The sequence below is a fragment of the Sorghum bicolor genome, chromosome 6 (genome assembly GCF_000003195.3).
Source record: "Sorghum bicolor cultivar BTx623 chromosome 6, Sorghum_bicolor_NCBIv3, whole genome shotgun sequence".
Lineage (NCBI taxonomy): Eukaryota > Viridiplantae > Streptophyta > Magnoliopsida > Poales > Poaceae > Sorghum > Sorghum bicolor.
In genome coordinates this window covers 58164347-58176926 of record NC_012875.2, presented here as the reverse complement: position 1 = coordinate 58176926, position 12580 = coordinate 58164347, and the positions used below count along the sequence as shown (strand labels likewise).

The 12580-nt window shown below is 40.0% G+C and overlaps 2 protein-coding genes across 8 annotated transcripts; both read right to left on the bottom strand.

Moving 5' to 3' along the window:
* Positions 473 to 5470, bottom strand: LOC8068485 (filament-like plant protein 7). 6 transcript variants are annotated; one of them, XM_002447177.2, is made up of 6 exons: positions 5311 to 5470; positions 4277 to 4357; positions 4055 to 4187; positions 1685 to 3638; positions 1553 to 1613; positions 473 to 1350 (listed from the first exon to the last, which is right to left on the bottom strand). In XM_002447177.2, exons 2-6 carry the CDS (start codon positions 4328 to 4330, stop codon positions 829 to 831), a joined length of 2724 nt encoding a protein of 907 aa, XP_002447222.2. In that variant the 5' UTR covers positions 4331 to 4357; positions 5311 to 5470; the 3' UTR covers positions 473 to 828. The 6 variants fall into 6 exon arrangements, with proteins under 6 accessions (XP_002447222.2, XP_021318026.1, XP_021318027.1 ...); XM_021462351.1 differs by having other exon boundaries at positions 4277 to 4381; positions 5311 to 5461; XM_021462352.1 differs by having other exon boundaries at positions 5205 to 5458.
* LOC8068484 (myosin IB heavy chain) lies at positions 6562 to 9296 on the bottom strand. 2 transcript variants are annotated; one of them, XM_002447176.2, is made up of 6 exons: positions 9041 to 9296; positions 8828 to 8917; positions 7830 to 8148; positions 7143 to 7201; positions 6853 to 6902; positions 6562 to 6727 (listed from the first exon to the last, which is right to left on the bottom strand). In XM_002447176.2, exons 2-5 carry the CDS (start codon positions 8901 to 8903, stop codon positions 6865 to 6867), a joined length of 492 nt encoding a protein of 163 aa, XP_002447221.1. In that variant the 5' UTR covers positions 8904 to 8917; positions 9041 to 9296; the 3' UTR covers positions 6562 to 6727; positions 6853 to 6864. The 2 variants fall into 2 exon arrangements, with proteins under 2 accessions (XP_002447221.1, XP_021318232.1); XM_021462557.1 differs by having other exon boundaries at positions 6564 to 6902; positions 9041 to 9294.

Genomic DNA, 12580 nt, shown 5'->3' with positions numbered 1-12580 from the left:
AGAATTTCTCATCAAATTACGGTTTCTTTTTTCCAAATTTTATCAAATCTAGACATAGTCATTACATATGATGCATTATATTTCAGTATAAATTCTAAAAGTCATTATGCACTATATTCAAGTGTCAGAAGAAGTATTTTGAATAATCATGAATCTCCAAAAGACCAACTGACCCGCAGATATCCTATGTTTGCACTACTACATGATCCGTGCAACTAGCTAGATTTTCTTAAACATGCTACTCGGTCGCGCTATTGTTGACCACAATATAACTAGGCCCGGGCCTTGGGTCCGACCGAACCAAACGATTGATTCTTTGGTCATCTAAAAATGGAGACCGGTCGATTAGTTTTAGAACTCAGGATCAAGCACATTCGGTCTCAAGCCAGTGCTCCAGGAGAAAGGGTTTCGGTTTTTATTTGTCTTCTGTTTTGGCCGTGGGGGTCGTGTTTTCATCTATCTATATGCTCTGTACATAAACCCTCTTTCTCTATTAAAATAATCTGCGGTCATTCAGAACAAGGTTCTTTCATCAGAGGGAGCACACTAACACATTGCCAACAAACTAGGCAACTAGCCACTATCAAACAGGTACAGGGACCTCCCCAGAACACACAATGAGGTAGTCAAAGAAAACAGGGTCATGAGTTCATGACAGAGCACCACTACCTCACACACAAACCACACTAATACATACAGCATCTACGCAGCACACTGCATCTTTATTACTAACCTCACATGAACACGGCTCCACACACAAACGCACACACTCCATCTACACACCAAACAAAGACTTGCCATGTCCAAAACCTCCATTCTGTCTGTCAGCTAAGAACTCAGCACCACCTGTGGCTTGGCCATGGCCTCCTTCCTCCTGCCCGTCAGGATCCTCTTCAGCAGGCTGCCGTTCCCCTTCTGCTTTCTCGGGACGACGGCAAGCGTCACTAACTTCACGTCAGCTTCGCCCATGCAGGTCCCGTTCACCCTGCAAGCCTGCTTTACGTGTGGAGCCAGCCCTGGCATTGGGTGCGAAGAGCTGCATTCCGCGGCGGAGGCGTCGTCTCCTTCGTCGGCAGCAGGACGGTTTCTTTCGCCTGACGAGCTTGGTTCAGTACAGATGATCTCCTTGGTTTTTGGCGAGCCTGAGTAATAGAATCCTCCGTCCTCCATGGATAGCATCTCGCTTAGTGATTGCGATCGGGGCTTCCGCTCCCGAGCTGCGGTATGAAGCACCTGGTCGAAAAGGATGGCGTCCTTTGGCGATGCAAGGGCTTTCAGTTGTTTCCCCAGGTTTATGATTGTTTCCCGGCACTCAATCAGCTTCTCTGATGCTGTTGAGATCTCAAACTCCTGTGACACAGATGATACAAGGTCTGGTTAGTAATTTGAGCAAAGAATGGACATTATTTTCAAGGTTCGCCTAGTAATTTGGACAGAAAATGAGCCTTTTCTGGTGGAAAAGAAATGTCGACTACACCAGTCAGTTTTACAGTAGAGCTACTAATTGCTTTGAGGGAAATTATAAGGACAAGAAAGATCACAAGGGTCTCACCATCTGAAGATGTTTATCTTCATTCTTGGCGACATTTTTTGAGCCTTCTTTAGCAGAGCAACTGCTAGCAAATAACTTAGGTTAGACAGAATAGTATCAACCATGGAAGGACAAGGCTGAAAAAAGAATTACCGGTCAAGCTGATGCTTGGGTTCAAGACAACTAATCCCCTCTTGCTTGCCCTTATTTTGTCCAGATATGAAGATGGATTCATGTGTACTACATTCAGTCATTGTTGATTTACCATCGGCATGTGCAGTTATTTTTGTAGATTCCTTCAGCTCATTAAGTTCTGCCCGCAAATGTGAAGCCTTTTCTTCTGTCCCCTGAAATTTAGAGACTGCTACTTCATTGCCTATCTTCTGTTTATTAACATCAGGTTTAACATCTATACAGCTTGAGTCAGATAATAAGGACATCTGAACATTCTCTGGTGTTCTAGTCTCATCTGCTGTATGGATTCCAGTGTGCCTGGCTACCGCAACAATTTCAAGTCCATCACTGTTGTTTAATTCCAAATGCTTCATGATGGCTTCCTTCATGTCTGATACATCTCGAAGTGAGAAGCAGTGGTTGATTATCCAATCTAATGTGAGTTGGAGGTCATGAACAAAGTTTTCGACATCAGTGCTCCCATACAGAAGCTCGTTGCATGCAAAAACAAAATTTTGCAGTACAGAAGTAAGTTCAGATGTATTCCACAAGAATGCACGAGCAACATATCCTGATAGTGTTCCTTGGCCGTTTTCCTCATCACCACCAGATAGCACAACTGTGCTACTAGAATCTTTTGATGACCTTTGGATAACTCCCTCAATAAGTTCAATTAACTTCAGGACAGCCTTCTCAATCTTAGGTTGGCGAACTTGGTTAGTTGTTCCAGTGGAGATATCAACTGCAACTACCTCTTTTCCAGATGACTCTGTGGCTTCTCTCATTGGATCATATGGTTCCACATGTTTATCATCATTACACAAAGATGCTAACTTTTCTATCTCTGCAAAGTCATCCATGAAACTCATGTCTGATACTCTTGTGCTCTTACTGGAATGTGCTGTGAGTTTTCCCTTCTTGAAGTGTTCCAGTTCAGACAACAAGGCTGATGCCCATGAGCCTGAACAGCTGATATTATCTTCATTGCGGCCATCCTCAGAGATAGATGAAAGAGGGTTTTCAGCCACTGTAGGGCTACCTTTTACCAATTCTACAGTAGTACGACCTTTTGACAAATCTTCAAGCTGGGCTTCAACTTGGGAAAGTTTGGAAGTTGTGCGAGCAAGCATAGTCCGAGAAAACTGAAGCTCACCATCCTTTCTAGAAAGAGATTCTTTTATGGCCTTATTTTCGTCTTCAATTGCATGTAGCCTTGCAAGTAACGGAGAATTACCATGTGATGTATCATGAGAGTTCTGTACTAAAACACACGAGTTCTGTGGTGTCACTGAATTCAACTTTCTCGTCCTTGTGATCCCTGTATCGCTACCCACTGTTTCAACTTCACTTCTCATTTTGGCAATGGCAGCAGGACCTGGTAACCTTTTACGTACCATTGAACGCAACCTCTGGCATTCTGATTCGAGCTTGGTTATCTTCTTTACATTCTCAAGGTGCTGCTTGTGTGCAGCGTCAGCAGATTTGAGACTAAATTTCCGTTCTTCGCTTCGAATCTCAAGTTGCTTCTGCAGCATGCAAACCTCATACCTAAGTGAAGAGTTAGATCTTTCGGCTGACTCTAGCTTTACTGCAAGGTCCTTGAACTTTGACTCTATTACTCCCTTGGACTCAACCAGCTCTGAGATGATGTTCTCTTTCACTGACAGAATTTCAGAAAGTTTGTCATTCTCGGCATCTAAGCTAGCAATTATGTTTATTTTCTCCACTAAATTTTCTTCCAGATTCTGAACTTTGTCTTGTTCACAAGAAATCATTTGAGCTGTCTCCTTTATTAGTGAGTCCCTCTCAACCATTGCAACATTTAGAGCCTCATCAAGCTGACAAATCCTCTGTTCCATTGCCATTTTTTCATCTAGTGTATCATCAAGTTGTGACTTGATAGCTAGTGCCTCAGCCTCAGCTTTCTCCCAACCTAGTATCCATATTAGCAATACAAACAATGTGAAAAAAAATCCAGCGTATATGTACATTTTACTTTTAGGATGGTGGACCATAGTTAAAAACTACTCCATCCATCCCAAAATTGTAAGTCATTCCAAGAATCTTGGAGATTCAAAGCATCTCATGTTTGACCAAAATTATAGAAAAAATTACAAAGTTTTGTGGCATCAAATAGATACACTGAGAATATAATTAATAAATAACGTAATGATACTTAGTTGATATCATAAATGTTATTATCCTACCATATAAATTTGGTCAAACTTGAGATGCTTTAACTCTCCAAGATTCTTGGAATGATTTATAATTTGGGATGGAGGGAGTACTAGTTATGATCCCGGAAAACGTGATGCCATAATACTGAAATAATGAGTACAGTAATAATACCTAATATGGCTTCTTCAGCTACTTTTGACTGTTTAGCTAAAATGCCATCCTTCTCAACGCACTTAGAATGAGCAAATGAAAGTTGTTCATTTAAGTCTTGCAAGGATTTCTCTAATAATAAAACCTTCTCCTTCTGCAGGGAAGAAAATTCGTGGTTTAGATACAAGTATCTAGTAACAATTTTATACAAAATTATTAATTTTGGAAGTGCAGATGATGTACCTCCAACTCCCTTTCTGTTGATTTCTTTCTCCAGAGCCATGCCTTATGATCCATCAAGAGACGCTTTATATCTACAAGTATCTGATGATATATATGATGAGTTCCCTGGAGATAAACAACAGATGCAATGTAGGTTTACAGCATATCCTGTTTTAGGGTGGATACAGGTAGAACGTTTGCTAGAGCTACTAGTTAGGAAGATAAATTCAACATGATACACAATTACACATTGGAAAAGCTTCAACTATCAAGTTATCATTACACATTCAGTCTGTCATAGAGACCGTATATCTTCAGTGTAGGAGGAGACTGCACATCAATATAATTAGTCATACACAGAACTGCAGCTGTAACGCAGTATGGGTTGCACTTGCACCTAACGCAAGTACTCTTTCCAACAACCTAACACAAATATTAAAAGGCTTATGAAGTGGAGTGTGAACACAGGAGTCAAGTTGATTGACAGTTGGGACCAACATGGCACTATCTCTACTTCACCTCTTTCTCCGAATTGTCTGCACCAAAGTTCCTGGCAAAGAACCACACTACACGCAAGGAGATGGAGAATAGGGGAAACAAAAGGAAGAGAGAGAGGAAACCCAAAGTAAAAAAAATGGAAAACATTCTACACACTGGACCGTGGGCATATCCACAAAAGAACACTCAGCTTCGTAGCAGGAAAAGAACAACCGAACAACACAAGCTCGCCCAAAATCAAGCAAGAATACAAAGCCATAAGGTTCAATCGCTAAGCAGCAGTATGACAACAGGGACTACGACATGCATGCGGAAGTGCAATGAAGCAATTAAGCCAAAAACATCAACATCTGAAACCCAGTTACCCTAAGTTCTCCATCAGGTACTAGATTTCCCCATCCTTTTCACAACCACCAACCACCAAACAAAGGAAGATGGAGTGCATGCTCACCGCACTCCGCACAGCGACAAAGATCCAAAGGACAAGAGTAACATAGAAGGAAGAAGGATTCGAAGAAGGCAGTGGTGATGGTACCGAGCTCGAGTGCTGAACTGACCTTCAGTGACAGCGAGGAGTGGAGTGGCTCTGCCGCAGCTCACCAACACTGAGCTGCCGCTGAGTCACTGTGTTCCTGTGACAGCATCCTATGGAGGGGAATGGAAGATGAGGACAAGGGAGAAAAAGTGACGAGGCGGGTATATAGAACAGAGCTTTTTCTGTGTGGGAGCGACCTGGCTAATAAAGGTGTCCTTCCTAGGCCCTTGAAACGACACAAGTACAGCAAGGATGAAACTGATAGTAGCACTGCATTGCAATGGTAAAGCTGAGTGTTTAGACTATCTCCAACAATCGTCATCCAAAATACAAGACTCATTTGTCCTTTGGGTAGCGCTACAGGTAAAAGGTTACATACCTATTTTTAGTCTTCTCCAACAACAAGACCTAAAAGACAACACTCTCTGCAAATGGTCTCGAGGAGAGAGGATACCTAAATTTGGGTTATGCCTCTCCTGATACCCAAAATAGGTTTTTTGTATGGGTACTCTGTTGGAGGCTATAGGTATTGTGTTGGAAACCTATTTTGGGTTTAGGTTCCCAAATGCATGTCCTATTGGTCACTGCCGCAAGGGTCCGGGGCCCAACCGCCCAAAGGTTAGCCTCTGCAGCAGGTCAATCGCAGTGTGCAAAACCGGTGATGAGCCTGTCAAGTGGATAGATTAGCATGACAGGGTTTAGATTTGCATAAGTGAGGAGCTTTAAAGTGTCGGCGGTGCCGGCGGTGGACAGGAGGGTTGCATGCAACAGCATTTGGTTCTCCATAAATTGGATGTTTTGTTCGTTCCCCTTAAAGTCCGCATGCTGTGCTCCAGGTGTCGTAGCCATCTTATCTATCTGATTCTTCTGTTAATCATGGTGATACAGCTACAGTTACCTACAACTGTTTGTTCTTCTCAAGAGGATTCGTTAGCGAAATCATGCTGAAGTTAACTTTACACTGTTACAAGTACACAGTCTAGAGACTGTGCACTAACCTTGAATCAAATGCATTTAATGATACGAATGAGAAACATGCAGACTCCACGGGATGATGAAGACATGCCAGTCACCTGGCAGTCTATCTCTGTGTTTGGGTATGCCAGGGTTGGTAGTTCAGCAGACACCCAATATGGCAGTATCCTTATCCATCCAAACCCAAAACATCCCTAGAGGAAACCGTTAAAACATGTTGAAAGCTGGCCGAAAGGTCGTAAAGTTATGGCTAAATCTGTTTGCTAACAGTCAAGTAATCACCCAACGAACTGGCTAATCTAGGAACTATCTTGGATGACTTGTTATCTCGAATGTCAAACTTAACAATGTTCAAGAGGGAAGGGGCAACAACAATTGCCTGATGCTGTTCAGTTACATTACAGGGGCATCGACCAAGCCATGGGCTAGATTAGAATGGTGGACGCCGGCGGCGTGCAGTTTTTCTAGTAAAACAATACAAAAGAAAACAAAAGAAACGACGTTAAGATTGCCGTACAGACTACACATGTGAACATAACACCCCTTTGAAAACGAAAGAGCTATACAGTTTACGGGAAACCACCCATACATGAGATCTGAATCATGACTTCTTGTTCGTGATCCTGGTTTTAGTGCCTCCTGTATAAAAAAAAAACAGCAAATATGAGCACAAACCAAAAGAAAATCAAATTAAGTGCCAATGACATAACTGAAACATCCTTCTCATAATTGAACAGGTAGAGATATATCTAGAGGAAAATATACAGGATTGTTCGTTAGCTCACAAGAGCAATGCATTAGCTTGTTACAAGTAACCAAATAAATAGCCTAAGGTTAGCTCATAGCATATATATTGTGTAATGTCAACATTAAACATACCATCAACTTCCTCAAATTCGACAACCTTAATAACTTCAGCAGCTGCATGATACTCAAACCTGCAGGATGAAAAAGCAAGGTGTTGAACTGTCATTCATCAGCAATAGGAAGGTGTAGATGTTTTCAGGCATCAGAGATGTTCATTTTTGCCAAATCGCAGCAGTGAGACGGTATGCATAGGGTAAAACAAATGTTGAAACACTTGATATAGAAGAACCAGGATTATAGTCTTAGCGACTAGGTCAACTTAAATACTACAATGATACAGACAATCCAAATGTAGAGGGTGGCAGGGTGTAGCAAAAATCAGATCAGCGGAACATTTTAGGTCGGTCTATCAAAGTGTACTTGGGTTTTGGTGGTTGATGTAAAACATATAACATATGTATGAAACACAATGTACCACATTATAGTTATTCTCCTGTTTTAGTGCTCATTCTCATTTTGCACTTTTTAATTGCGGACATTAGTTCTTTCTTACTATGAGAATTGGTGTACCATGTTCATGGAAGACAATGATAACCTGCCAATGATAGTTTTAAAAGGTCTGGTTTTTAAAGGTCTAAACCATAGTACTGCAGGTACAGCTCCCAAATGAACTGGGTGAGTCTGAGCTGAGAAACAATTGATCAGAACAGATCATGGCTATTAGAAGGACATATCAAATGTTCTCGAGAGACAATATACCTGTTAGAGGACGCCACCTCAGGTTCATACTCAGATGTGCTCTTGATAGCCTTAACTATGATACCAACAATTTCCTTCTTTCTAGTGCTGGCCATTAAACAATCGTACTCAGTCGGCACAATGATCGCAAAGAAGTTATCACTGAGGTTGCTAATGCATAGCTTATCCACAGCTGCAAGTGCTATCCTCCTCTTCAATATATTGGCATCGGGGTCAACAAGGTATAGAGCAAAGTCTGTAATCACTAGGATGCGCCTTTTCATCTTTCCTGACTGGCTGAACTTTAATACCTTGTCTGCAAAGAGAACTTTGTTGTCCCCTGTAATATATTGAGCATCTACTTAGAGACTTGCATAGCTTAGTTAGAAAACTTGAGATTGTGCATGAAACAAGGAATAGTTAATGTTAGGCAACTGTATCAATGACACACCACAATTTATTGTCATAACAAATATGCTAATGACACATCGCGATTCATGGCCTGGTAGGCCCAACGCATCTAGATTATACAGTATTACGGTGCAGATCTTCACATTCATGAATGCGAAATAAGGCATGTCAATAACCTAGAAGCATGATATAGATGTGAATGGAGCATCCAGTTCCCGTACTTGGTAGCATTACATCAGGGTGTCAAACCCTCCAACAAAAAAAAAAATCAGGGTGTCAACAGTCAACACGGTAGTTGGAGAATTGCCTAATGCTACATGTGGAAAATCGAGTCTCTGCATTAATCCGTCATAATAAACAAGATTAAAATCAGGCATGCTATGAGTCCAAGCTTATGGAGTTACGATAATTTCTGCCGCACCACACCATTCAAAATACCAATATATAGCATAAATTCAAAAACATTGGCATCATTATCACAAGCATACACATCAGATCCGCATCAGAGCACTACCGAACCAATTGACCTCTAGCAAGGTCGCACGCATTGTCTACCAACGAAAAACTAGCACAAGAGATCAATTGATACATGAATCAGGGCACGGCACCTTGCTTGGACAGGATCTTGGTGAGGCAGGGATCATTGGCAAGGGCGGACCCGGTCAAGGACATGGTGGCACGCATGTATACCCGATAATCTTCACAAGAAAAATCAAAGTTAGTAGCAGGTAGCACCGGCGGATCCAAGGCCCGGCCACCCTGGGCAGCTGGCCGGGCTCCCACGGTACAGCAGAGGCGGGAGGGGAGAGGGAGGTGCGTACGCAGGGTCGCCGGCCGGTGCGCAGAGGACGGAGGCGAGGGCGCGAGGCGACTGGCGAGAGGCGGAAGGGGGAGCCGCCGACGCCGCCGCCGAGCCGAGCCTGAGCGCCGCTGAGCGCGAGTGGGGAATGCGCAGAAGCTCTGCCCTGAGCGCCGCTGAGCGCGAGTCGGGTAGGAAACGGAGACGTTGGGCTCGACGAAGACCTGGAGGTGAACGGTAGAAGAAAATTGAGAATGGAGGTTGGAGGCCCTGGAATTGGTTCTGGGTTTCTGGCCCTGAGAAACTGGCTGACGGGTCCCAGTCAAGTGTGAGATCGTCAGCTGCCTGAGAGCGTGTTCTGCATATGACAAGTCTACGGGTCTGGCTGGACAAATTTTTATTTATATACAATTTTCTAATTTATTTTTAGAGAATTAGGAAATCTATATACCTCTCCCACCAGGTGAAATGGCAATATTTATTTATTTTTTCAGTTTAGTTGACGTTAAGATATTTAATTGCTACTCTAAGGTCTTGTTTAAATGCACCTAAAATTCCAAAAGCTTGGAAGGAGAGGATAGAAATGAAACATTATGAGATAAACCCCTCCTAATTATTTTTCTAGATCCGTTATCTGGGTCATAGGTTTATAAACCGTCAGTGAAACATTATTAGAGTTAGCTCCAGCGGATCCTGCAAGTGATGAGCCGGCAAGGTTTGTTAAAGTTCCTTATTAGCAGCATATCTCTAAACGTTATAACTTTTTTCCACATGACCTCGTATGAATATAAAATTTACATGAAAAAAATATATTTCACGATGTCATGTACAATTTTGTATATCACAATGTTTTCATTTGAGGCCTTGTTTAGTTGGAGGAAAAATTTGGCTTTGGCTACTGTAGCACTTTTATTTATATTTGATAATTATTATCTAATCTCTCTGTAGGGGCTTCGGTCCCTCCAGTTTCGTAAAAAAATATTATCTAATCATAAACTAATTAGACTCAAAAGGTTCGTCTCGTAAATTACAGGCAGACTATATAATTAGTTATTTTTTTATCTATATTTAATATTTCATTCATGCGTTTAAAGATTCGATGTGACAGAGAAACTTGAAAACTTTTGGAAACTAAACAAGGCCTGAATCCATATTGATGCCGAAAAAATTGAGACAAGTTTCATTGCTGTATCTGTAGATCTGAGAATCATAATGATTATTTGGGCACCAAGATGGATTCAAAATGGAATAGTTATAACCCGCAAAGTTATGGATATCGTCTAACTATATATTTTCTATATGAATTTTATCTTCGTTCAAGCTCATATGAAAGAAGTCATAATTTTCTTAAGTGCACTGCGCCGTTTGAATCGACAGAAAGATAAACTCCGCCGTACCACTCGCGATTCCTGTATAAAAATGTATTTTTTACAGGGATAATTATTTTGCAAAAACAGTTATATTACAAAAAATAATAGTAAAAATCAGAAACGAGAACCGAAGAGTTACCCCGGTAAAAAGGCCGTACTTCAGCCCAGCCAGATGAAATTCGTCACTCCAACAGTCCAACAGATGGGGACAGCCCATATACACAGGTTTCCCAAAGCTGTTGTGGGCTTGTGGCATGCGAGAACACCCCACGCCCATCCCCACGAGCGCCGTGATTTTGCCGGCCGCGGTCACGGGGGGCTCTTGCAGTCCGGCCGTTCCGACGGAAATCACCGTCCGATGACTTCCCGCTAAAGTTTTTACACGTTTCTAACCCGCCCAGTTGCCTGCGCAAGCCACGCCTGGCAAGGGAATGGTTCGCGCTGGACCGAATTAACTCGTGGTTGCCTGTTTTCCGATGCTTAGATAGATATAATATATTAAAATAATATGATGATGTACTACAAAATTTAAAAATCTATAGTTTACAAATTAAATATCTAAACTGAATTTTGATTACATCATTATATTTCTTATAATAAATCCTTCAAAACAAGACCCCACATGAATATATTTAGATAAAATTTTATTATTGAACATTTATTTCATAAAGAGAGAACATTCTATTTTAGAGTAAGATTAATAATACAGCCCACTTGCTGGCTGTAAGGTTCCTTACAGCCTTCTTCTAGCCCGCCTATACAATAGTTAGCTATTCACTATTAATACATGGCCCACTTATCTCTCTCACAAAGTTTCTTGGTTCCTCTGCCTAAGCTAGTTATAAGCTTTCCCTTCTCTCCTCCACCTCAGCATTTAGCCGGCTTATAACCCACTATAATACTTGCTCTTATTGATCAGACACGATGTTCTAGGTTTAGCAAAAAAAAAATGACATCTTCAAGGTATTCTAAATCTAGAAGAATAAATTATAAGGGCTTGTTTGGTTATGGGCGGTAAAGTTTATCGTCCATCACATTGAATATTTGGATACATGCATAAAATAATAAATATAGACTATTTACAAAACTAAAATATATAGTTAGAGAGTAATTTGCAAGACAAATCTTTTGAGCCTAATTAGTTCATGATTGGACACTAATTGCTAAATAAAAGGAAAATATTACAGTACCTGTTAAACTTTAACAACCCTAACAAAACACCCTCTAAGTTCAGACGATGATAATATATATGATTTATATTTACTATCTTGTATATAAAGTTGAGTCCAACAATAATGAATGTTTTAAACTATTCAGGGAAAAACTAATAAAAAACATGAGGCAGAAGAAGAAGAAGAAAGAGTATAGGAATATTATTCAAACAATCATATAACATCTCATGAATACTATATGAACACACAAAAATAATCGTGGAACATCCCAAAAAAAGCAAAACACGAAATAAAAAAACTAATTAGAGTAAAATAAATAAGAGGACGAAAGAAAAAGAAATAACAAAATGGTATGAATATACTGAAATAAATAAATAAGTTAATAAAAGATTAAACAAACTTTTGTCTTATGAAGATAGAATATTTTATTTTATTGAATAGCGACAATATTCTAGGTTCAAAAAAATTTGTCTTTGCAAGAAGAATGTTCTCAGTTTAGGTACATAAATAAAATTGTAATTATATAATATACATAAATAATAAATAATAAAATTTAAAGTAAAGAATAAAAAAACATGTAATAGAGAAAAATTAAAAGAATATTATATGAGTAAAATATACTACAAACATCTCATGTATACTAAGCGAACATCACTAAATACACCATAGAACATCACAAAAAATATAATAGAACAACACATGTATAATAAGTGAACATCGCTAAAAAATCACTTTAAAAAAAACACGTAATAGACAAAATAATTAAAAGAATATCACATGGATACTATAGAACATCACATTTACGTTGAATGAACATCATTAAGTACATCATAGAACATCACTAAATACACTATAGAACATAGCAAATATATTACGTAAATATCACTAAATGCATCATAGAATTTCACATGCATACTACGTGAATAGCATAAAAATATTGTAGAATGTTACATATATGTGAACATCCCATGTATACTTCATGGACATCATAAAATACATTACAGAACATCAAATATATAC